This window comes from Mandrillus leucophaeus, unplaced genomic scaffold, assembly GCF_000951045.1.
Source record: "Mandrillus leucophaeus isolate KB7577 unplaced genomic scaffold, Mleu.le_1.0 Scaffold22, whole genome shotgun sequence".
Lineage (NCBI taxonomy): Eukaryota > Metazoa > Chordata > Mammalia > Primates > Cercopithecidae > Mandrillus > Mandrillus leucophaeus.
The window spans coordinates 2,832,674-2,857,075 of record NW_012102254.1 but is presented as its reverse complement, the minus strand read 5'-3'; the positions used below and the strand labels follow the sequence as shown (position 1 = coordinate 2,857,075).

Genomic DNA, 24,402 nt, shown 5'->3' with positions numbered 1-24,402 from the left:
GATAATTAAACTGGATTAGAATCACACAAGAGGATTTTACAGCAGTGAAAACAAACAGCTACATGCATAATGTAACCACATGAATAAATCTTAAAAACATAATATGGAGTGAACAACAACAAAAAATCAAGTTTCAGAAGTCTGACATGGTCACTTAGAGGTCCAAGAAAAAAATAAAGTCTGAATATACCATGTTTTATAAACTTTTAAAAAAAATTACATGTCACATAGTGCTTAAGTACATTTATGTTTGTGATAAAAGTTATTTTCACAGTACTTAGAATAACTCAAAATTCAAGATGCTTAGTGCTGGGAAAGGGAAAGTGAGAGAAGATATGGGAGGAACAGACTGATTCAAATTACTGGTAATGTTCTAATACTTAGTTCAAATGAAATATATAACCTGCATTAAGACACATTATAATATAACAATGAAGAGAGATGAACAAAAAACTAAACAACTAAATGCAGATGGGATTATAAAAAACCACAAAATGCAAGGCATGGGTGGCTCATGCCTATAATCCCAGCACTTTGGAAGGCTGATGTGGGAGGATTGCGGCCAGCAATTCAAGACCAGCCTAAGCAACAAAGCGAGACTCCATCTCTACAAAAAAATTAAAAATTAGCTGGGCATCGTGATACATACCTGTGGTCCTGGTTACTTGGGAGGCCGAGGAGAAAGGACTGCTTGAGCCCAGAAGTGCAAGGCTACAGTGAGCAATGATTGCCACTGCACTCCAGCCTGGGTGACACAGGGAGACCTTGTCTCTAAACAAATAAAAATTAAGGGCCGGGCACGGTGGCTCAAGCCTGTAATCCCAGCACTTTGGGAGGTCGAGACAGGCGGATCACGAGGTCAGGAGATCGAGACCATCCTGGCTAACATGGTGAAACCCCGTCTCTACTAAAAAATACAAAAAAAAAAAAAAAAAAAAAGGCTGGGCGCAGTGGCTCATGCCTGTAAAGCCCAGTACTTTCAGAGGCAGGGGTAGGACAGCTTGAGGTCGAGAGTTTGAGACCAGCCTGGTCAATATAGTAAAAGCCCATCTCCACACAGAAAAAAAATTAAAAAAAAAAAAACAAAATTAGCTGAGCACAGCAGCATATACCTGTAGTCCCAGGTACCTGGGAGGCTGAAGCAGGAGGATCACTTGGGCCTAGGTGTTTGAGGCTGCAATAAGCTATGACTGTACCTCTGTACTTCCGCCTAGGTGACAGAACAAGACACTGTCTCAAAAGAAAAACTTTTTTTTGAAATGGAGTCTCGCTCTATCACCCAGGTGGGAGTGCAGTAACATGCTCTCAGCTTACTGAAACCTCTGTCTTTCAGGTTCAAGCAATTCTCATGCCTCAGCCTCCTGACTAGCTGGGATTACAGGTGTCAGCCACCAGGCCTGGTTAATTTTTGTACTTTTAGCAGAGACAGAGTTTCACCATGTTGGCCAGGCTGGTCTCGAACTCCTGACCTCAAGTGATCCACCCGCCTCGGCCTCCAAAAGTGCTGGGATTATTGGCAAGAGGCCACGGTGCCCGGCCAATAACTTTTTTAAAAACTAAAAATTTTAAAAGGTTGGTTTTATACAAATAGGAAACAAGGATGAGATTAATTTCTGTATTTCTCAGTATCTTTATTAACTGTATCATCCTCTTGGTATTCCATGACATGGCAAGATAGGGGAGTCAACCCAATCTTGACTTTCTTCGCTCTCTCACCTTCCAGTAGCAATTAGTCAATAATTTCTATCAACTCTATCAGTGAAAATATCTCAGGCTGGGCATGGTGGTTCACTAGGAATTTGAGAACAGTCTGTGTAACAAAGTGAGACCCTGTCTCTACAAAAAATTAGCTAGACATAGTGCTGCATGCCTAGGGTCCCATCTACAAAGGAGGCTGTGAAAGAAGGTTGCTTGAACCCAGAAGGTCTCTTGATCCTAGGTCAAGCCTGCACTGAGCTGTGTTCATGCCCCTGCACTTTAGCCTGGGTGACAGAGTGAGACCCTGTCTCCGAAACAAAACAAAACAAAACAAGACAAAAAACAACCCTCAAATATGCAGCCATACAGTGAATATGAGCAGACATTAGATGAAGATAAAGGTTCAACCTTCTTAAAATGAGTAAAACTGAAGTTAAATAAAACTGAAATAAAAATGACAGTAGCCTTAGGCTACCTGGGAGGCTGAGAAGGCAGGAGGATGGCTTGGGCCTAAGAGTTTGAGGGTACAGCAGGGTATCATTGTGCCACTGCCCTCCACACCAGGTGACAGAGTAAGAACTTGTTTATTAAAAACAAACAAAACCCCCAAACTTCACGTTACTTTTAAAATTTCTTTCTAATCCAGTGACAGATTAAGTACAAATTACTTGTAAATAAATACGCATTAGGTCACCTTGACTGAGTTAGCTTAGAGACTGAATAAGTATAATGTGGGAGAAATGTAATATGATTTTTTTCTCACAAAGATATCTGCTTTTGAAATGACTACCCACCATCTGTAGGTCCACATTCCAAAAGGATGACACACCCACTTTCTGTATTGGTAAGGCAAGCCAAATTTGAAATCAATTCTTTAATTAGCTATGATTCCAAGATAAAGTTACATAATATTAATAGCTATTTACATGGTAATAGCACAGTTAGAGACAGACTCTCTATAAGTGGAAAAATCCAGAGACAATGCTCAGGTCTTTGTTTTGGTTTTTAAGATGGGGTCTCGCTGTGTTGCTCAGGTCCACCTGACTCGGACTTTTAAGGTGATGTCTGTTAAGCATTTAATGGTAGGGCCAGGTGTGGTGGCTCACACCTGTAACCCCAGCACTTTGGGAGGCCGAGGTGTGGGGATTCTTGAGGAGGTCAAGAATAGCCTGGGCAACAGAGCAAGACCCTGTCTCTAAAAAAATAAAATAAAGAATTTAATGGTGTGTTGTCCATCTCTCAAGATGCTATGTGGAACAGTATGTAAAGCAATTTCTATTCCACAAAATATTTGTTTAAATCTGCTATGCCTTCTTGAAAAAAGAAAAAGTCTCTCTTTGGTCTACATTCTGGTCTGAATCATAAACCCTTAGGAGGCTGCAGCCTCTCCATGAATCTCATGTCATTTTGTTGTGGTTGATAAACCAACAGGTTAAAAATCCTTCCCCAAAAACATGTAACCTGACCCATATCTGCAGCGTTAAAGAGGATTAAACGACTTAAACAAGAAGGCATATAACTTAAACTAGTGGGTCATGTGCCAAAGACATTCTAGTAATAACATGGCTAGGAAAAACAGTATGAAAAAAGGTCTAATAACTATTTCCTAACAGGTTGAAAGAACTGGGAGAGGCATACTGGAGAAGAGATTTAAATGTTTGCCACATAGCTGCCTTTAATGTAAGCATGTAATAATCATGCACTATGACTATTTGGCAGGAATCACCCTCCATTTTCTGCACTTCATTTGTAAACTGCCAGCAGTTATTTTCAAAAACAGACTGAATCATGCTACTTCTATTTTCTGATGACTTCCTAATATCTGCAAGGTAACAACCCTTCAAAATCAGTCCCACAGCCATCTCCAGAGCTGCATGCACTTGACCAGAGTACCTGCTCCCCACAGACCTCTTGGCAATCATTCCAGAATATGCCACCTACATTCATTTTTTTTCCCCTTACTTGTTCCTGTATAAAAGGTCACATCCTTTGTGAAGACTTCCCTAAAGGACCCAAGCAAAACTAATAATGTTTCTTCTGCATGAGTCTCTACTTAAAGTCAAAACTATTTTCATAGTAACATTAAGATGTTATTTGCCTTTGCATTCTCATTCTCACACAGATTTAGAGTCTGACACTTTAGAGGCTGCATGATGCACAATGAAATGATCAGTCAGATAGCGAAAACAATGCACTCGTGAATTCTTTCAAAAGTTCCTCAGTCTTGATTTATATTACAGATGGTACCTGACTTATAATGGTTTGACTTGTGGCATTTCAACTTTACAATGGTGCAAAAGCGATACGCATTCGGTTGAAACCATAATCTGAATACCCATATGATCATTCTGCTTTTCATTTTTGATGTAATACTCAGTAAATTACACGAGACATTCAATACGTTAGTAGGCTTTGTGTTACATGATTTTGACCAACTGTAGGCTAATGTAGATGTTCTGAGCATGCTGAAGGTAGGCTAGGCTAAGTTACGTTTGGTAGGTTAGGTGTATTAAATGCATTTTCGACATATTTTCAACTTATAATGGGTTTATCAGAACATAATCCCATTGAAAGCCAAGAACCATCTGTATAGCAAACATCAACAAACATAATCCATATAAACTGAAGCATCTGGGGTTCTCCTAGATATTTTTTAAGAGTATAAAGGAGTCCTGAGACCAAAAACTTGGAGAACTTACAGTCTCATAGATTTCTGTCTTGTCAAAAGCAGAATGAAGCACATGGCAGGAAGCCAGTCAATACTTCTGTGAGACTGATCACGTCACTCCCTATATTTAACTGCAAGGATTTCATAAAGCCAACAATACACAGCCCAAGCTCACAACCTTTGGCATCACAATCTCTATAACCTAGCTACAACCTACCTTTGTAGCCTATTCTTTCTACGTCCTTATTTGAACTTTGTATTGTGGCCAATCTAGTTTATTTCCCATTCTCTAAATAACTTCCCATTTCTGTTTCTGTGACTTCAATCACATTGTTTTACAGAATCAAATACTTTCTCGAATCTGCTCAGTGACATTCTAAACCTCTTTTACTTTTTTTTGAGACAGAGTCTCATTCTGTTTGCCCAGGCTGGAGTGCAGTGGCACGACCTTAGCTCACTGCAGCCTTTGCCTCCTGGGTTCAAGTGATTCTTATGCCTCAGCCTCCCAGGCTGCTGAGATTATAGCGTTGCGCCACCACACCCGGCTAACTTTTGTATTTTTAGTCGAGATAGAGTTTCACCGTGTTGCGCAGGCTGGTCTCCAACCCCTGACCTGAGGTGATCTGTGTAACTCAGCCTCCCAAAGTGCTGGGATTACAGTCATGAGCCACCGCGCCCAGCCTTCTAAACCTCTTTTTCTACGTTCAGCTCAAATACTACTTTCTTTGTGAAGCATTCCTCCATCAAAAATTACACGATGCCTTTTAAGAATTCTTTTTTTATTTTTTAAGAGATAAGAGTCTTGTTTGGTCACCCAGGCTGCAGTATGGTGGCAGAAGCAGACCTCACTGCAACCTCAAACTTCCGGGCTTAAGCAATCCTTCCATCTCTGCCTCCCAAGTAGCTGGGACAACAAGTGTGCATCACCATATCTGGCTAGGTTTTTTTCTTTTTTGTAGAAACGAGGTCTCACTATAATATGTTGCCCAGACTAGTCTCAAACTCCTTAGCCCAAATGATTCTCCCACCTCAGCTTCCCAAAGTGGTGGGATTACAGTCATGAGCCACCACACCTGGCTCCTGCGTAATAATTCTTACAGCCCTTCCTATGTAGAGTTTTCCATGAACAAATAATACTATACTTCATTTTATCGCCAACGCCCCAAATGCTGAAATTATTTTTTTCATGTATGTGTAGCACAAAAAAATAGCTTCAATTGGTAGAGGGTATTAACTGTATGTCGCTTGACATGACTTGCCCACAGCAAGAGGCATATATCAAATATCCAAAATGCGTGATTTGATGAAACAATCCCCCAAAGGCAGACAGTTATATTTTGTAACAAAAGTCAATTTCTTCCTGAAAATATACATCCTACTACCTAATAAATATGAGGAAAGTCACGTAAATCCTAGTCAGTCCTTAGAAATTAAATGTTCAATTATGAGCTATTCAGAAGTTTGAGTATATATTTCAATATGTTTTTACAATACTTGAAAGAGCCTTTTAAATATAACAAAGAGAAAGCAGCCCATTCCACATGATGTAAGTCTGATGATCAAATATGGTTCCACATTTTTCTTACATGCATTGGCCTAGGGTATTTTCACACATGGTGTTTTAGAAGTGCCTGACTTTAAAAATAATGTTATGGAAATCCTCATGGTGAGAAGAGTGAGGCTACTTATAAGCTATGAATAGTATCTGAGGCGAGAATTCTAACAGTCATTTCTGGGCTATATGTTCTTAGAAAGTTACTTCTTCAGTATTATTTATTGTCAGGATTATCTTAATCTCATAATGTCTAGACTAGTCCTTAACCTTCTTAAAAACTAGGAATGATTAGTTGGGTTAACACAGAGCTGTGACAACTGGCTCAAGATGTACTCATTGGAAACCTGTATTCCATAGGTTATTAAGGAGCTCAGTAGACAATCTACTCATTGACATATTTTTAAAAACTCTGATTATTCTATTTGTGATTAAATTTCACCAAAAGTCATCAACTTGCAAGGAAAACACTTCAATTAACCTAATCCCTCAAAATCTGTCCAAACCAGAATTGAGATGCAGACAGTAAATCCACTCAGTAGCAAAAGAAATGAAATTAATACTTGAGATCAGGAAATATAAATGACGGTAACAACAAAAGGTTTTTGACAAACCCTTGACTAGCCCTTGAATGTACAAGTACATTCCAACTCTCTTGAGGGAAAGCGCTGGTGTCCTAAAAAGGGACTAAAAATCATTGTGTTAAATAACTGATTTAGGAAAGTGTCCTTATCCTTAGGAAATATATGGTGGACTATTTAGGCTACAAAGAATCGTCATGTCTTCAAATTACTTTGAAGTAATTCAGGCTGGGCGCGGTGGCTCACGCCTGTAATCCCAGCACTTTGGGAGGCCAAGGCAGGCAGATCTTGAGGTCAGGAGATCGAGATCATCCTGGCTAACACGGTAAAACCCCATCTCTACTAAAAATACAAAAAATTAGCCGGGAGTAGTGGCGGGCACCTGTAGTCCCAGCTACTGGGAGGATGAGGCAGGAGAATGGTGATAACCCAGGAGGCAGAGCTTGCAGTGAGCGGAGATCGTGCCACTGCACTCTAGCCTGGGTGACAGAGACTCCGTTTCAAATAATAATAATAATAATAATAATAATAATAATAATAATCATTCAAGAAAAAGAACATTTATTTAGAAGGCTAAATAAATATCAAAAAGTTGAACCTAACTAGTAGGCATACAAGATTTCACTCTGCTATCCTATCAATATATCAGTATGTTTGCTATAAGTAAACAAATTATAAGATAGGCAATTTTGTTTAGTTTCCAAGTCATGTAAAAGAATATCTACCTGTAATCCTAGCAAAACACAAGCATAAAATGTGGCCTTGGGTTGAGCGCAGTGGCTCATGCCTGTAATCCCAGCACTTTGAGAGGCCAAGGAGGGATGATGGCTTGAGCTCAAGAGTTTGAGACTAGTCTAAGCAACATAGTGAGACCCTGTCTCTACAATAACTAAAATAAGTAGCCCAGGATGGTGGTGCACGCCTGTAGTCCCAGCTACTTGGAGGCAGAACTAGGAGATTACTTGAGCCTGGGAGGTCAAGGCTATAGAGAGTCATGATCATGCCACTGTATCCAGCCTGGGAGACATAGCAAGACCCTGTCTCTTTAAAAAATAAAAATAAAAACATAAAGAAAAATTTAATAAAATCTTTAATAGAGCTTTCTAATAAAAGCCTTAGTTATGTAGTGAAGAAAATTTTCTTTGAAAATCAAATATATGTTATCTGAATAATAAATCAATTTAATGACTTCCACATGGGAGTATATTCTCAATTGAACAGTTAGAGTAAGACTTGAAAAAATATAGGTCAGACTCAGGCCAGGCGTGGTGGCTCACACTTGTAATCCCAGCACTTTGGGAGGCTGAGGCAGGCAGACTGTTGGAGTCCAGGAGTTTGAGACCGGCCTAGGCAACATGGCAAAACCCCGCCTCTATAAAAAAACAAAAAAATCAAGGTGTGGTAATGCACCCCTATGGTCCCAGCTATTTGGGAGGCTGAGCTGGGAGAATCACCTGAGCCCAGGATGCAGAGGTTGCAGTGAGCCAAGATTGTGCCACTGCACTCCAGTCTAGGCAACAGAGTGAAACCCTGTCTCAAATACATATGTCAGACTCTGACATTCTTTTGGTCAAACTGCTCCGCTTCCTCCACTTTGCATAAAGTAAACATCACAATAACCCACAAATTACCTTAACATCTCATATCGTCCCCTCCCCCACCAATCGAGCTATTATGACTTCACATGAGCCTCCTTGCTGTTCTGCAAGTATGCCAGGTACCTCCTACCCAGAGGGCTTTACACTGGCTTCTCCCAATACTGGGAACACTCTTACACTGCATGTCTACATAGCACTCTAGCTCACCTTATTTACATCTTCGCTCAAAAGTCACTTTCTCAATGAGACTTTCCCTGATCATTTAAAATTGTAATTCCCACACTTTACTCATATTCTTGCAACCCTGCTTTGCTTTTCACAATAGCACATCAGCCAACATACTCTTCATAAATAATTACATCTATACACGCTAAGTTTTACTTATTTGATTAGATTGCTGTCAATCTTACACTCGATAAATATAAAACATAAAGGGGTGAAATTTTGGTTTACTTTACCAGTATCCTAGCATCTAGAACACAAAGAAATGATGTGACAATATGATACACTGAGTTTGATTTTTTGTGATTATGTCCAAGAAAGCTTCTCTGGCACAGGCTCATGCACTGAATGACACTGACTGAATTCTGGTGTAAGGTTTTTGGTTTTTATTTGAGACAGGGTCTCGCTTAGTCACGTAGGCTGGAATGCAGTGGTGTGGATCACAGCTCACTGTAGCTTGGGCTCAAATGATCCTCTCACCTTGTGTTCCTGAGTAGCTAGGACTAAAGGTTTGCACCACCATGCTCAGCTAATTTTTTTATTTCTATTTTTTTGTACAGATGGGGTCTTGCTATGTTGACCAGGCTGGTCTCTATATCCTGGCCTAAAGCAATCCTCCTGCCTGCCAAAGTGTTGGGATTATAAGCATGAGCCGTAGCACCCAGACTTCTGTGGGTTTTGCTGGTATTCAGTGGCATATAGAGGAAGTCAACCACAGCTGCTCTGACTGATGCATTTGCCTATTTCAGGAGACAGGTGTTAAGTTCTCAAGAGGGCTTGGGCTCTTTAGTATTATATTTCCCATAGTATCTAAGACAGAACAGTAATTTGGAGCTATTAGGCCTTTAAAGATGCTTGTTCAATGAATGAAAACCACACAGACAAACCTACATATTTTACTTCTGGCAGCCTGCTACAGTGAAGAGAAGCAGAGCTTTGGGATTAGAGAGATTTAGGTTAAATTTCTGGTTCAGATACACACCTATGTAACCTCTCCATGCCTCAGTTTACTTGCTTTCGCCAAAAAAAAAAAAAAGTTACTTCCTCCAAAGGAGTCTCCTAAAAAGAAACTCAAATGGCCAATCAAAAATCTCTATACAACGTGGACTAAATATGGGTACTCAGAAGTATTTTTTGTGTGCCCAGAATGGTCTAGTCAATGAAAAACAAAAAATATATAAATGCACAGAAATTAATAGTTCTTGGTGAATGACCATAGTTAAAAAGATGGACTGAAGAAGACCCTTCTCATAAGCAAACACTCATTTCCTAAATAATTCCTATGGGAAATCACTTAAAATATGAATGTAAGAGGTGTTTGAGTGTTCATCCAGCTTTACTTTCATTTCACCATATACATCGTATATTTCTTCTCTAATCCAAATTCACAATGAAATGTTAGATAGGTTAATGACAGGAACCCAAAACAAGTACTGTATTTCTTAAGGAAGCTTATTCTCCCTATAGTATGATTTTATCATAGATAACACCTATGTGTACATATCTGTAACACAGTAAATTATCACAATAAATAGTACCATGAACTCACCACCCAAGTACACTATTATCTTGCTAAGTAAAATCCTTTATCACTTGGTTTCAAACCAGTGTGCTACACAATAAGGCAGTATTTGTGACGTGAAACGTAAGAGATACACTGTTGACTTCCTACAATTCTGTTGAGCCAATTCTGAAGGGAGAAACATTTGCTGTTTCTCAATTTATTCCATTTGTCGGAATCCAATATAAATCATATTATCTATAATAGTCCAGCATAAGTTACAGAAACCTATTCTCAACTCATTTGAAATATTCATATTATGGTCTGTATTCCTTACCCTTATTATAAGAGGCCCCAAATTCCATTGCTGCAATTAGTGAGTATGGAACACACTTGAAAGAGGTTAACTGGGAGGCTACTTCCAGATACCGTGAACGAATTTTACTGTTAATGCCACTCAAAAGTCAGCCCTTGTAGTCTCATGTGCCTCCTGTAGCAGTCTAAGCTCTGCATGCTCCACAAACCATAAATTCACGAATGAATCAGGAATCAGGAGAATCCAGCCCCAAAGAAACCAAGGTTGCTAGGTACTTTAGTCTTGTTTCAAATCTCAGTAAACTAGAAATGACTAAATTTGCAGTCTATTTCATAGCCACTAATGCTCTATGGTATCATCTACCAAAATATGTTTTCAAAACATACATGTAAAAATACATCCCTCATTTGGCAAAGTACACAAATCTCACTGACTCAAAACATTTAGGAAATTAAGACCCAGGCTTCATTAGTTCCAGGTTTTTCCAGCCTATGCTGGGTACTGTCTGATGGTGCAGAATCAGCAAAGAAGAACAGAGAAGTGACTTGGCCTGCTAAATTCAGTCTTCATATAAAAAAAGAAAATAAGTTAATTTCAAACTAAGAATTATAGATACTCTCAAATTGCTTTTAAATCAAAGAGCTGGTACTCTAGGTGTAACAATGTTTAGAAGAATTAAAACAATAATTTGCGCAGAGGGCTGGTATCTTAGTCCATTTTGTGGTGCTATAAAAGCATATCTGAAACTAGGTAACTTACAAAGAAAAAGGGTTTATTTAGCTCACAGTTCCACAGACTTAGAAATTCAAGGGCATGGCCCCGATTCCTAGCAAAGGATTTTATTCTGTGTCCCAACAGGGCAGAGGAGGTCAAAGGAGAAGCAGACAGGTGTAAAGAAGAGAAACCTGAGGAGGGTCCTGAAATTATAACAACCCACTCTGAGGGGAATGAATCCATTACTAGGAGAACTAATCCAATTCCCCAAGAGTGAGAATGGAACTCATTCACTACTACAAAAATAGTACCAAGCCGTTTATGAAGGATCTGCCTCCACAACCCAAACACCTCCCAACACCATCACATTAGGGATCAAAGTTCAACACAAGTTTTGGCGAGGACAAACAAACCATATCCAAACCCCAGCAGCAGGGATGAGAGGCTTCATTAATCTGAAAAAATGTTTCTGTATAAGCAAAATGAGATGGCTAGACTGGCACTTAATTCAAACAAAGTAGAAAGAACAACAGGGGTAGGCTCTATGCAAACTCATAAAAAATGGTAAGATTTGAGACTTGAAAGGACCTCACTGATATCCACTTGAACTGCCAAGAATGGAGCACTAGGTGTTCAGATGGTATGTTCTGGAGAGCAGTAGCTAGCAATTTTAATTTTTACTTCCTATTATCTTTATTTTAAGAATAAATGAAAAAGAATAGCCAGGAATGGTGTCATGTGCCTGTAGTTCCAACTACTTGTGAGGCTGAGGTGGGAGAATCACTTGAGCCTGGGAGGTACAGATTGCAATGAGCTATGATCATGCCACCGTACTCCAGCCTGAGTGACAAAGCAAGACACTGTCTTAAAAAATAATAATAATACGCCAGGCACAGTGGCCCACGCCTGTAATCCCAGCCCTTTGGGAGGCTGAGGCAGGCAGATCACTTGAGGTCAGGAGTTGGAGACCAACCTGGCCAACATGGTGCAACCCCGTCTCTACCCAAAATACAAAAATCAGCCAGGTGTTGTGACACACACATGTAATTCCAGCTACTCAGGAGGCTGAGACAGGAGAATCGCTTGAATCTGGGAGGTGGAGGTTGGAGTGAGTTGAGATCACACCACCATACTCCAGCCTGGGTGACAGAGCGAGACTCCATCTCCAAAAATAAACAAACAAACAAACAAACAGACAAATGAAAATCATTGTATCTAAAGCACAGTGTATATAAATTTCATACAGGTGAGATAAAGATGGAAATAATTAGGCAGAATGACACCTATAATTCTTTAATCAGCAGACATACACAGTTTCACAATGAAAGAAAAGAAAAATATTAATGAACAACGTAAAACATGCTGGGAATATACTGGAAGGCAGGAGAATTGCTTGAACCCGGGAGGCGGAGGTTGCAGTGAGCCGAGATAACGCCACTGCACTCCAGCCTGGGTGACAGAGAAAGACTCCATTTCAAAAAAAAAAAAAAAAGCCTTTCATATAAGGGCACTTCCATTTGAGAAGCTGGTACTACATATAAAGCTGCTTTATTAATTGCACTTCTCTTTAAGACTGATTAAAGAGAAACAGGTAATTAAGTCCTTAATAGCAAAAATGTCTCCTTTCTGACATCATAAAACAGCACTAGTAAACGATACATTACAGAAAGTATCTAATAATACCTTTTCTTCTACAGATGAGACAATTTAGAGCTAACCAGCAAAGGTAAACTGCTTTTGAAAGTCCTATGGCTATGAAGGGTAGAAACAAAGGTAGAATCTAAGTTTCAACTTCTCAAATACAATGATGACAATGCAGTCTGTAAGAATCACTTTTGATACCAAGAAACAAAGAGACTGAAAGTAACAAGACAGAAAAGTGATTCAGTGTAAACAGAAACCAGGCCCTGCCCCGTGGCTCACACCTGTAATCCCAGCACTTTAGGAGGCAGACGTGGGTGGATCACTTGAGCCAAGGAGTTCGAGACCAGCCTGGGAAATATGGTGAAACCCCGTCTCTACTAAAAATACAAAAATTAGCAGGGCACAGCAGTATGTGCCTGTAGTCCCAGCTACCTGAGAGGCTAAGGCAGGAAGATCACATGAGTTCAGGAGGTGGAGGCTGAGGTTGCAGTAAGCCAAGATCATGCCACTAAACTCTAGCCTGGGCAACAGAGGCAGACTCCATCTCAACAACAACAACAAAAAAAGTAAGCAGAAACCTAACAGCATCTGAAATAGTATACTAATATCAGATAAGATAGACTTTAAGACACAAAATGTTATATAAGACAAAAAGGACATTTTATAAAGATAAAAGGTTCAATACATCAAAAAGATGTAACAATTATAAACATATAAGCAACAACAGAATCTCTAAATATATAAAGCAAAAACAGAACTGAAGGAATAATTCAACAATAATAGTTGGAGATTTCAATACCCCACTTTCAATAAAGGAGAGAACTATGCAAAAGATAAACAAGGAAGTAGACAACTTGAACGACCCTATCCAGTAAGAGCAGAAAACATATTTTTCTCAAATGCACAAAGAACGTTGTCTGGAATAGACCACACGTTAGGCAACAAAACAAGTCTTAATTTAAAAATACGGAAATCACACAAATTACCTTCTCTGATTACAATGAAATGTAACTAAAAATCAGTAAAAGAAGAAAATCTTTAAAGTTTACATATTTATGAAAATTCACAATAACATCCTCTTAAATAGCCAATGAGTCAAAGAAGAAATCACAACAGAAATTACAAAGTACAGGGGCTGGGCTCAGTGGCTCATGCCTGTAATCCCAGCACTTTGGGAGGCCAAGGTGGGTGGATCACCTGAGGTCAGGAGTTCGAGATGAGCCTGGCCAACATAGTGAAATCCCATCTCTACTTAAAAACACAAAACAAAACAAAATAAAACAAAACAAACCACACATACAACAAAAAAAATAAGCCAGGAGTGGTGGTGGGTGCCTGTAATCCCAGGTACTTGGGATTACAGGAGGCTGAGGCAAAAGAATGGCTTGAACCCAGGAGGCAGAGGTTGCAGTGAGCCAAGCTCGCACCACTGCACTTCAGCCTGGGCAACAAGTGTGAAACTCCATCTTAAAAAAAAAAAAAGAAAGAAAGAAAGAAAGAAAAGAAAAGAAAAGAAAAAATTACAAAGTACTTTGAGAAGAACAGAAACATAAATAAATATATCAAAACTTATGGAATGTCACAAAAACAGTACTGAGGGAAATTCATAGAGCTGTAAACACCTGCATTACTAAATAAGATCTCAAATAACATACACTATCTTAAAACAACTAGGAAAAAAAAGCAAATTTAACCCAAAGCAAGCAGAAGGAAAAAATGAAGATTAGAGTGGAGAGAAATTATAGAACAGAAAAACAAAGAATCAATGAAACAAAAAAGCTGGTTCTTTGAAGAGACAAAATTGACAAGCCTTTACCTGGACTGACTTTAAAACAAGAAAAGCAAGTGGATGAAATTACTATAATCAGTAATGAAAATGAGGACATTACTATTGACAGTTATGAGAGAACACTGTGAACTTAAAAAGATAGCTTTGAGATATAATTCACATAATATAGAATTCACCAATTTATTGAGATGTAATTCACATAATATAAAATTCACCCATTGAAGGAGTACAATTCAATGAAATTTGCATATCAACAGATACGTGCAACCATCCCTATGGTAAAATTTAAAACATTTTCATTACTTCAAAGAGGTATCCTTTTGCAATCAACCCCAAATCCTCCATTCCACCTATGCAGAGCAACCATTAATCTACTTTGTTTTTATAGATTTCTCTCTTCAGGACTTTTCTTATAAATGCAATCATATAGTATATTGGCTATTTTCACTGGCTTTTCACTTACCAAATGTTTCCAAATTCATCCATGATGTGGCATATGTCAATACTTCATTCCTTTTTATAGCCAAGTAATATTCCATTGTATGGATATACTACATTTTGCTTATCACACATCAGATGATGGACATTCCAGTTGTTTCCCCTTTTTGTTGTTATAAATTTTTTGCCAACAAATTAGATAGTCTACATGAAACGAATAAATTCCTATAAGACACAAACTACCAAAACTGACTCATTAAGAAATGTTTAAATCTCAGTAGAATTATAACGAGTTAAGAGACAGAATCAGGGCTGGGTGCGGTGGCTCACACCGGTAATCCCAACACTTTGGGAGGCCGAGGCGGGTGGTTCACAAGATCAGGAGATCAGACCAGACTGGCCAACACAGTGAAACCCTGTCTCTACTAAAATATAAAAATTAGCCAGGTGTGGTGGCACGCACCTGTAGTCCCAGCTACTCCAGGGGCTGAGGCGGAAGAATTGCTTGAACTCAGGAGGCAGAGGTTGCACTGAGCCAAGATCACACCATTGCACTCCAATCTGGGTGACAGAGTGAGACACCGTCTCAAAAAAAAAAAAAAAAAAAGAAAAAGAGAGACAGAATCGGTAATCAAGAAAGTAAGAAAAGCCCAGGACGTGATGGCTTTACCAGTAAATATTACCAAATGCTTAAAGAAGAATTAACTCCAAAGCTCCTCAAACTTTTCTTAAAAAAAATAAAAAATAAAAAAAGAACAATTCCTAACTTATTCTTTGAGGCTGGTATTATCTTAATACCAAAACTAGACAAAGATATCACAGAAAAAAAAACTACAAACAATCTATCAATACAGATGCAAAAATCTTCAACAAAACACTAGCAAACTGAATCTGATAGCATGTTAAATGGATTATTTACAAAGGCCAAGTTGGATTTATCAAAATAAAAACCAAAAAACAACAACAACAAAAAGGGAGGGTGGTTCAACATGTGAGAATCAATTACAGAATAAACTAAAATTTTGGACTGCAGTTGATGATGATGTGTTAAAGTAGGTTTATCAACAAATGTACCACTCTGGTATGGGATATTGATTGCGGGGGAAACTGTGTATGTGGGGGGTAGTCAGGTGGTATGCAGGAACTCCGTAATGTCTACCAAATTTTGCTATGTACCTAAAACTGCTCTAAAACATAAAGTCTACTAAAAAAAAAAAAAAAACAACGGGGGGGTGGGGCATGAATCTGAGTAGGTATTTTCCAAGGAAGACATAAAAATGGCCAATAAACACATGATATTCAAGATCATTAATCATCAATCCAAATACAAACCCCAACATCAAACCACTAGACTGGCTATTAAAGGTAAAAATAGAAAAATAAGTATTGACAAGGATGTGAAGAACTTAGAAATGTCATACATTATGGGTAGGAACATAAAATGGTATAGCCACTATGAAAAACAGGCTGGCAGTTTCTCAAAAAGGTAAACAAAATTACCATGTAACTCAGCAATTCTACCCCTAGGTATATACCCAATCAAAAGAAGTGAAAACCCTCTGTTCACAAAAAAGTTTGTATATAAGTGTTCATAGCAGCATTTTTCATAGTAGTGTAAAAGTGGAAACAAAATGTCCATGAATTGACAGATAAATATAATTGGGTATATGACAGATAAATATAATTGGTTACATCCACCCAAAGAAATAGTCAGCACTGACAAGAATGAGGTACTGATGGATGCCACAACATGGATGAACCTTGAAAACATGCTAAGTCAAAGAAGCAGACACAAAAGGCCACATATTACATGATTCTGTTTATATTAAATGTCCAGAATAGACAAACCCATAGAGACAGAAAGCAGATTGTTAGTGGGTACCACAGCTGAAGAGCAAAAGGACTGGGGAGTGACCGCTTAATAAGTATGTGATTTCCTGTTGGGATGAGGAAAATGTTCTGGAATTAGATAGTGGTGATAGACACACAGCATTGTAAATAGAGCAGAAGCTATTATACTTTTAAGCAGTTAAAATGAGGAATTTTATATTACAGGATTTTCTCCTCAGCTAAGAAAACCCACAAAACCATGAACTGAAACCCATTCAGCAACATATAAATTAACATAATCATAAGTCATTTCCTTTTTTTCACCTACAGTTCCATCCATCTTTCAGTATTCTTCTGTCTATTCAAAACCTGGATCTACAAACAGCAACCAGATAATTCACAACTGTAATACCATTAACAATTACAAGACAATTTTTTTAGTTCTAGCTACCAAAAGAAACAGACAAGAGAAAACAAATCATGTACTAATCTTAAAAGACAAGTTTATACTGATCATTGTACTTACTTTTTAGTGCAGGTAAACCCAATTACTTAAGTAAGCTGACAGGAATACAAACATATATTAACTCTGTCCCTTGAAAGCAGCACTGACTCACCAAGCTTCTCTGGCTCATCGGGCCCTGTGCCCGCAATGCAGCTGCTCTCCAGGCCGTAGGTGGGATCCACTTTCCCAGAGGCTCGTGCTGCTTCTTGTACTTTCTTGACATGAGCTTCAACCAATTCCAGCGGTACCTCCTCCCGGACCCGAGAAAACTCCTCTGGTTCAAGAATAAAAATGGAACAGCAATCTAACTTTGCACAAAAATTTGCTTCAGTGTAAAACCACCATCGGGAAACCCAACACAATATTATTGTCTTAGGTGTAGCAACCTCTTCAGGCTCTCAGTCCCTCTACACCAGCAAAATGAGAGGACTAAATGAGATTTAAAAAAATAATAATAATGAAATTCTATGGCTCTACATTTTATCCTACACATCACAGAGCCTTGATATAAGAGATTTTTCAACTCATACCAGCAATAATCAAAACTGCTGTCCATATTTTAACTTTGCTTACTAGATTAATAAATCAAAAAAACAAAAACAGCAAGGATTAAACACCCATAAAACCAAGAAAGAGTTCTATGATGTGACGAAGTTCTAGTTATAATTAATGTGTAACCCATGCATATCAAATGACTTCCTTTGCTAGTTATACCAAATTATAAATTAATCACAAAATATACAATAAAAAACCTCTGTCCCTCCAATTCCTAAAGCTCTTAATTTTAAGACGCATTACTTAAAAATTTTGTAATACTTTCATAAAGAATATGGTATTTTTCACAGGTAATATCTGATTTTTGTTATTTACGTTAAAAGAAATGAATGTAATGGCTGGTAATATTCAAATTGAGATAAACTGAGTTTTTCTGTTGAGGAGATGGTTTAGGGAAGTCCATACCCAAAGCCGCTTTTGCTGCAGCAGATGCCACGCGAGGGTCCACCACAGATGCCAAAAAAGCAACAGTACTCATGACTGGATTTCCTGACTGACTAAAGGGGACAGGCTGGTAGGCCAAAGGCCCAAGGGAAGCATCTGAATTCTCAAGGTATGGGTCCTCAATGGGAAGTCTCAAAAAGTGGAGGATGCATTCATCCTGAGTACGACTTCCAACATGTTCCGACACTTTGTTCCAATCATCCTTATACATCTCCAGGGCCTAAAACAGAAAAAACAGATGCTTTCATGTCCAGTAACAAGAAAGTAATGTGTAATATCAGAAGTTCTTTATATAGCTTTTTAAAAAAAAATTAATGCAAATAGTTAAGCATAAATAGAAAGATTTGATGGCTTTCCTTATATTATTTTCAATCAGGCAAGAAAAATAAATAAAAGACATGCATACTATAAAGAAAGAAGTATTCCAAGCATGGTGGCTCACGCCTGTAATCCCAGCACTTTGGGAGGCAGATCACCTGAGGTCAAGAGTTCGAGATCAGCCTGGCCAATGACATGGTGAAACTCCATCTCTACTAAAAATACAAAAATTAGCCGGGCATGGTGGTGTGTGCCTGTACTCCCAGCTACTCAGGAGGCTGAGGTACAAGAATCGCTTGAACCCAGGAGGCAGAGGTTGCAGTGAGCCAAGATTGCATCACTGCACTCCAGCCTGGGCGGCAAGAGTGATAGAAAGAAAGAAAATAGGGAAGGAAGGAAGGGAGGGAGGGAGGAAGGGCTGATATTTTTACTAATACAGACAGACACGACTGTTTATATAGAAAATTCCAAGGAAGCTATAAAAAAAAGTACTAAAACTAAACAGCTGAGCAAAGTCAAAGGATAGAAGGGCAATAAACTCAATTATATATCCATATATAATAGCAATGAACAATTTTAAACAGGAAGAAAAAAAGTATTTAAAGTAACATAAAAACTGGGTGTGGGGGCACACATCTGTAGTCCCAGCTACTCAGGGGGCTCAGGCGAGAGGATCTCTTCAGCCCAGGAGTTCAAGGCCAGCCTGACAAACACAGCAAGACCCTGTCTTAAATAGCATAATTAAATACTTAGGAGGAGGAATAAACATAATAAAGAATGTATAAGAGTAACAGACTGGAATGAGTAAAACATGAGAGAACTAAAAGACCCAAATAAAATAACGAAGAGATATATTGTGTTCATTCACCAGAAGTCTCAGTATTAAGATGTCAATTATTTCCAAGTTGAACTTTAGATTCAATACAATTCCAGTCAAACTCCAAGTAGGCTTCTTTTTAGTAGAAATTGATAAAACTGATTCTAAAATTTATAAACTACATACATTTCTAGTTGTATAATTTATTATTTTTTCAGAGAAAATCCTGAAAGAAACCAACAAAAAGTTTAAAAGGAGTCTCCGAGGGAAAAATGGATAGAACAGTAGAAAGAAAACCACAACTATGTGGTGCTAAGAAAGTTGAGGAATTAATTGGATAACAAGAATTTATTTAGTGGCATACTGAAGTTGCTACTCTAACACCATTCTCTCCAGGACCATGGTTCTCAAAGAAGAGTAATTTTTGCCCCCTTGAGGACATTGGCAATGTCTGCAAACATTTTGGTGGACCCAACTGGGGAAGTGCTGCTGGTATCTAAGAACAAGGAGGGGCCATATATGCTGTAAAACATATATGAACCCTCCACTCCAACAACAACAAAACTAGCCCAAATGTCAATATTGAATGCTCCAACTGAAAAACCTTGCATTAGAGCCTAATTTGCTGATCTACACTGTGAGATTGAGCTTTCTATAACAATAGTTGTCTCCATGTTTTACTTTTTCAGTTAATTATTTTACTTCAAAGTTTGTTTTTTTTTTAATTTTTAGAGATGAGTTCTCACTATATTGCCCAGGATGGTCACGGACTTCTGAATTCAAACAATCTTCCCACCTCAGCCTCCCAAAGTGCTGAGATTACAGGTGTGAAATATTGTGCCTGGCCATCAATTAATTCTTAACTCTGGGTTCCAACTGCTGCTCAGGCTTTCATTTCTGCTGGAATGGTATAGGACTTCTCAAAACCCAAGAGAGCAAACGGTCTGAGTCATTAAATCCCTTGAAACACTAGGCTAATTCTAGGTTTCCTCTTGATATTCAGTGACCTCTGGATATTCAGTAACCTCAGGTAGTTTGAGAAGGAATTACTTTTTGAAAGACCCAGATTGTAAGAAAAAAGAAAAATAAATGTATCTCACGCAGGTCCATGGAAGTAGAAATATATCTACTGGGGCTGTATTATGTTTCTAATTATAAATAGGGATTTTCTAGGCATGCTCTATCACGCCCTTTTCCAATGAAGTTTTTATTTTAAAAATATTTTTTCATGTTCCTTTCGCCAGGGAACAATAAGAAAGTTCACCAAGTTTTTTTTCCAGAATAAAGGTGGAGTTGGGGAACCTTCTGAGATACAAAATCCAAGCAAGAATCAGCATCCAGAAGAGCACAGAGTTGAGAATCAGTAAATGTCTGAGCCTGGGAACTGAGAGTAATGTTCATAAGAGAGGCAAATAAAGAGATGTTTTGAAAAGAGAATACACTGGCCAGGAAGGAGAATGATTCAATTAAAGGTTCAATTAAAGGTTTTCAGTAAGTATCTTATAATACTACAAAACAGCTTCATTCATTCAATTAAAGGTTTTTAGTAAGTATCTTATAATACTACAAAACAGCTTTATTCATCCTGCCATAACCCAGGTTCAGGTCTTCATCATCACTCAACCTGGATACGTTCTCTCTCTCTCTCTCTCTCTCTCTCTCTTTTTTTTTTTTAGAGACACGGTCTTGCTATATTGCCCAGGCTGCTGTCCAACTTCTGGCCTCAAGTGATCCTTCCATCTCGGCCTCATAAATTGATTCTTATAATTACCTTTTTATACTTAATTTCATCCTTCTCCAAGCTGCTAGAGTGAAATATGTTTTACGTAAAACACTCTTTCTCTCCTGCCTAAAACTATTTCATTATGTGTCATTATCTTATGAAACTAAGCCAAACATGATCAGGACACTGCCTACTTCTCCCACCCTATTCCCTACTCTTTTTGTTTCAAGAATACACAGGTCCCACTGATATATTCCTACTAGGTATTGTGCCTATGAACCATTTGTTCTGCACTGGAAACATCATGTTTTAGGACCAACACAGCTATACCATTCCCAGAAGGCTGTTCATTGTCTTATCTACCTGGTCTGTTTGCAAAGCAACTCCTCTGTACAGCTCTTGTGCTCTGGACATACCTCTAATCATAAAGTTGGGAATTCTGCATTCAAGCTTTGTGTTTTATCTTTCTCTGTCACCTAGTAGCCTATGAATTCCTTAAAGGTACAGACTATGTCCTATAGATCTCAACATGCAGTGTCTGTCATAGTGTCCGACACACAATACCTAATAAAGTTTACTGAACTCAAACCACAGGAAACTGAACTAAATCAAAAAAGAAATCTGACTTTGCCAAGGCTCTCAAATGTAAAAAGGCTGACTATTTTTTAATTAAAAAAAAAAAAAAAAGGCTTCTCCTAAACCAAGCTTATCCAAGCCCGCATGTGGCCCAGGATGGCGCTGCATGTGACCCATACAAATTCATAAACTTTCTTAAAACACTATGAGATTTTCTGGGGGATTTTTTTCTTTTAAGCTCATCAGCTATTAGTGTATTTTATGTGTGGTCCAAGACAGTTCTTCCAATGTGGCCCAGGGAAGCCAAAAGATTGAACATCTCTGTCCTTAAGAAAAGTTTTTTAATAGAAGATTTACTATTCCTCTTAGTGTAGTTCAAAAGTACATAGAATGAAATATTTCCTGGGTTGCGTATCAAGAAAAAGTATGTAAAGTGCATGCACACTGTGAGGAAATCTTGCATGTTGGTTACTGAATATCTTCTAATGCTATGTTTCCTGTAATTTAGCTGGCATAAAAAAATGAGAGAAGGCTGGGCGCGGTGGCTCACGCCTGTAATCCCAGCACTCTGGGAGGCCGAGGCGGGACGATAACAAGGTCAGGAGATCAAGACCATCCTGGCTAACATGGTGAAACCCTGTCTCTACTAAAACTACAAAAAAAGTAGCCGGGCTTGGTGGCGGGCGCCTGTAGTCCCAGCTACTTGGGAGGCTGAGACAGGAGAATAGGGTGAACCCGGGAGGCAGAGCTTGCAGTGAGCCAAGATCATGCCACTGCACTCCAGCCTGGGTGACAGAGTGAGACTCTGTTTCAAAAAACAAAAAAGAGAGAAACTCTTATAGTGATACATAAATGTTAATAAATTATAAGTTTTATTTCCAGGTATAGCCTTTATGTCTATTAATTATCTAAGGGAAAATAAATACCATGAGAAAGCAAAGCATACATGACAAACACTAGAGTTATCAAGGGAGAATCAGTGAGCTTACAAATTCAAGTCTTGTCACTTTAAAGCCCAGGAATAATTACAAACGAACAGGAAGAATAGTGCAATTAGTTGTGGACTTTAAAGAAACTGTGAAGGCCAGGCGCGGTGGCTTGTGCCTGTAATCCCAGCACTTTGGGAGCCTGAGGCGGGCAGATCACGAAGTCAAGAGATCGAGACGATCCTGGCCAACATGGTGAAACCCTGTGTCTTGTGAAAATAACAAAAATTAGCTGGGCGTGGTGGTACGCGTCTGTAGTCCCAGCTACTGGGGAGGCTGAGGCAGGAGAATCGCATGATCCCAGGAGGCAGAGGCTGCAGTGAGCCGAGATCATACCACTGCACTCCAGCCTGGAAGACAGAGTGAGACTCCGTCTCAAAGAAAAAAGAAACTGTGTACCCAGCACAGTGGCTTACATCTGTAATCCAAGCACTCTGGGAGGCTGAGGCAGGAGGATCACTAGAGACCTGGAGTTCAAGACCAGCTTGGTCAGCATAGCAAAATCCTGCCTCTATATTAAATAAGTATGTGCAAAAATATATAGATATGTATGTACATATATATTAATTTGAAAAAAAATTTCTGATCGCCTTAATCACTGTGGAATAGAGTGGCTCCATTATCTCTCTTTCCTTCTGATGCCCTGATTCTAACAACAGAATTTCAAACTTCCATAAAGACTGTGGTGGTCTTTTGTAGCTTCTTTTTGTTGTTGTGCTATTTTGTTTTTTCACCTCAAACTTCAGACTTTATATGCCTACTCATTCTAATGACACATTTTCAAGTAGAAATTCCCCATACCTTTTTACAACTGAAGTCTTATTCAAACAAGCCGTCGTCATCTTGATCTTACAGAGTAATTTCTTTTTAAAAAGTTAATATAAAATCTTACATTATCCTTCATTTCTACCAATTAAAGATCTTTCTTTTTCAAACTGCATTCCTTCATCTATTGTATACATTCCACTTTGACTATTTCCAAAATTGAAATGTTGCCTCCAATATTTACAATAAGATAACAAAGAAATGAACATGACCAGATATTAACCTTTAGCATTTACTCAAAAACTGTGCTTTGATAAAAGACTTTATGAAACAAGATCTTTTAAAAATCAAAGCGGTGGGCTCAAGAATACAAAAAATATTTGGAATGCTTCCTGTGTGGTATATTTGTTTAATAAAATAGTATGCCAGCCTGAGCAACATGCTGAAACCCCATCTCTATTAAAAATACAAGAAAACTAGCCAGGCATGGTGGTGCACACCTGTAGTCCCAGCTACACGAGAGGCTGAGCTGGGAGGATCGCCTGAGCTCGGCAAATTAAGGCTGCAGTGGACTGAGATTGTGCTACTGCACACTAGCATGGGGGAAGGGAGTAAAACCCTGTCTGGGGAAAAAAAAAAAAAAGTACGAAGCTATTTTGAAAACAGCAAACCCCAATGAGTCTACCAGATTTATCAATGTATTAGAAAGAGACGATATTTGATTATAAATCCATTTAAAAATACTCATGTGACTTCATATTCTTAAGCTATTGAGTATCTCTAAATAAACTATATAAATGGAAGATGTTAGAGGTAAACACTGATGTGGAGAAGTCTTTTATTTCTCTTTGTGTAATCACAAACAATTACTGTTGACTGAATTGCAAGTTTAAAAGAAAAATCAGACACTGCACAGATTCCACCTGCAAGAGAGAAAATGCACTATTGTGTAAGAATACTGCGGTTTTCTTGGATGTTTTGTTTTTCGTTTTTTTTTTGGGGACGGAGTCTCGCTCCGTTGCCCAGGCTGGAGTGCAGTGGCGTGATCTCTGCAAACTGCAAGCTCCGTCTCCCAGGTTCACGCCATTCTCCTGCCTCAGCCTCCCAAGTAGCTGAGACTACAGGCGCCTGCCACCACGCCTGGCTAATTTTTTGTATTTTT

The 24,402-nt window shown here is 38.6% G+C and overlaps 1 protein-coding gene across 2 annotated transcripts in view; it reads right to left on the bottom strand.

Annotated features, from left to right (window-relative positions):
* Positions 1-24,402, bottom strand: part of SMARCC1 (SWI/SNF related, matrix associated, actin dependent regulator of chromatin, subfamily c, member 1) — a 226,385-nt gene that overhangs the window by 59,959 nt on the left and 142,024 nt on the right. For both annotated transcript variants that reach the window (XM_011981027.1, XM_011981028.1), the window contains exons 20-21: positions 18,017-18,275; positions 17,169-17,330 (exon numbers count right to left, since the gene is read on the bottom strand). In XM_011981027.1, the coding sequence (XP_011836417.1) occupies positions 17,169-17,330; positions 18,017-18,275 (421 nt within the window). The remainder of the gene's footprint in view (positions 1-17,168; positions 17,331-18,016; positions 18,276-24,402) is intronic.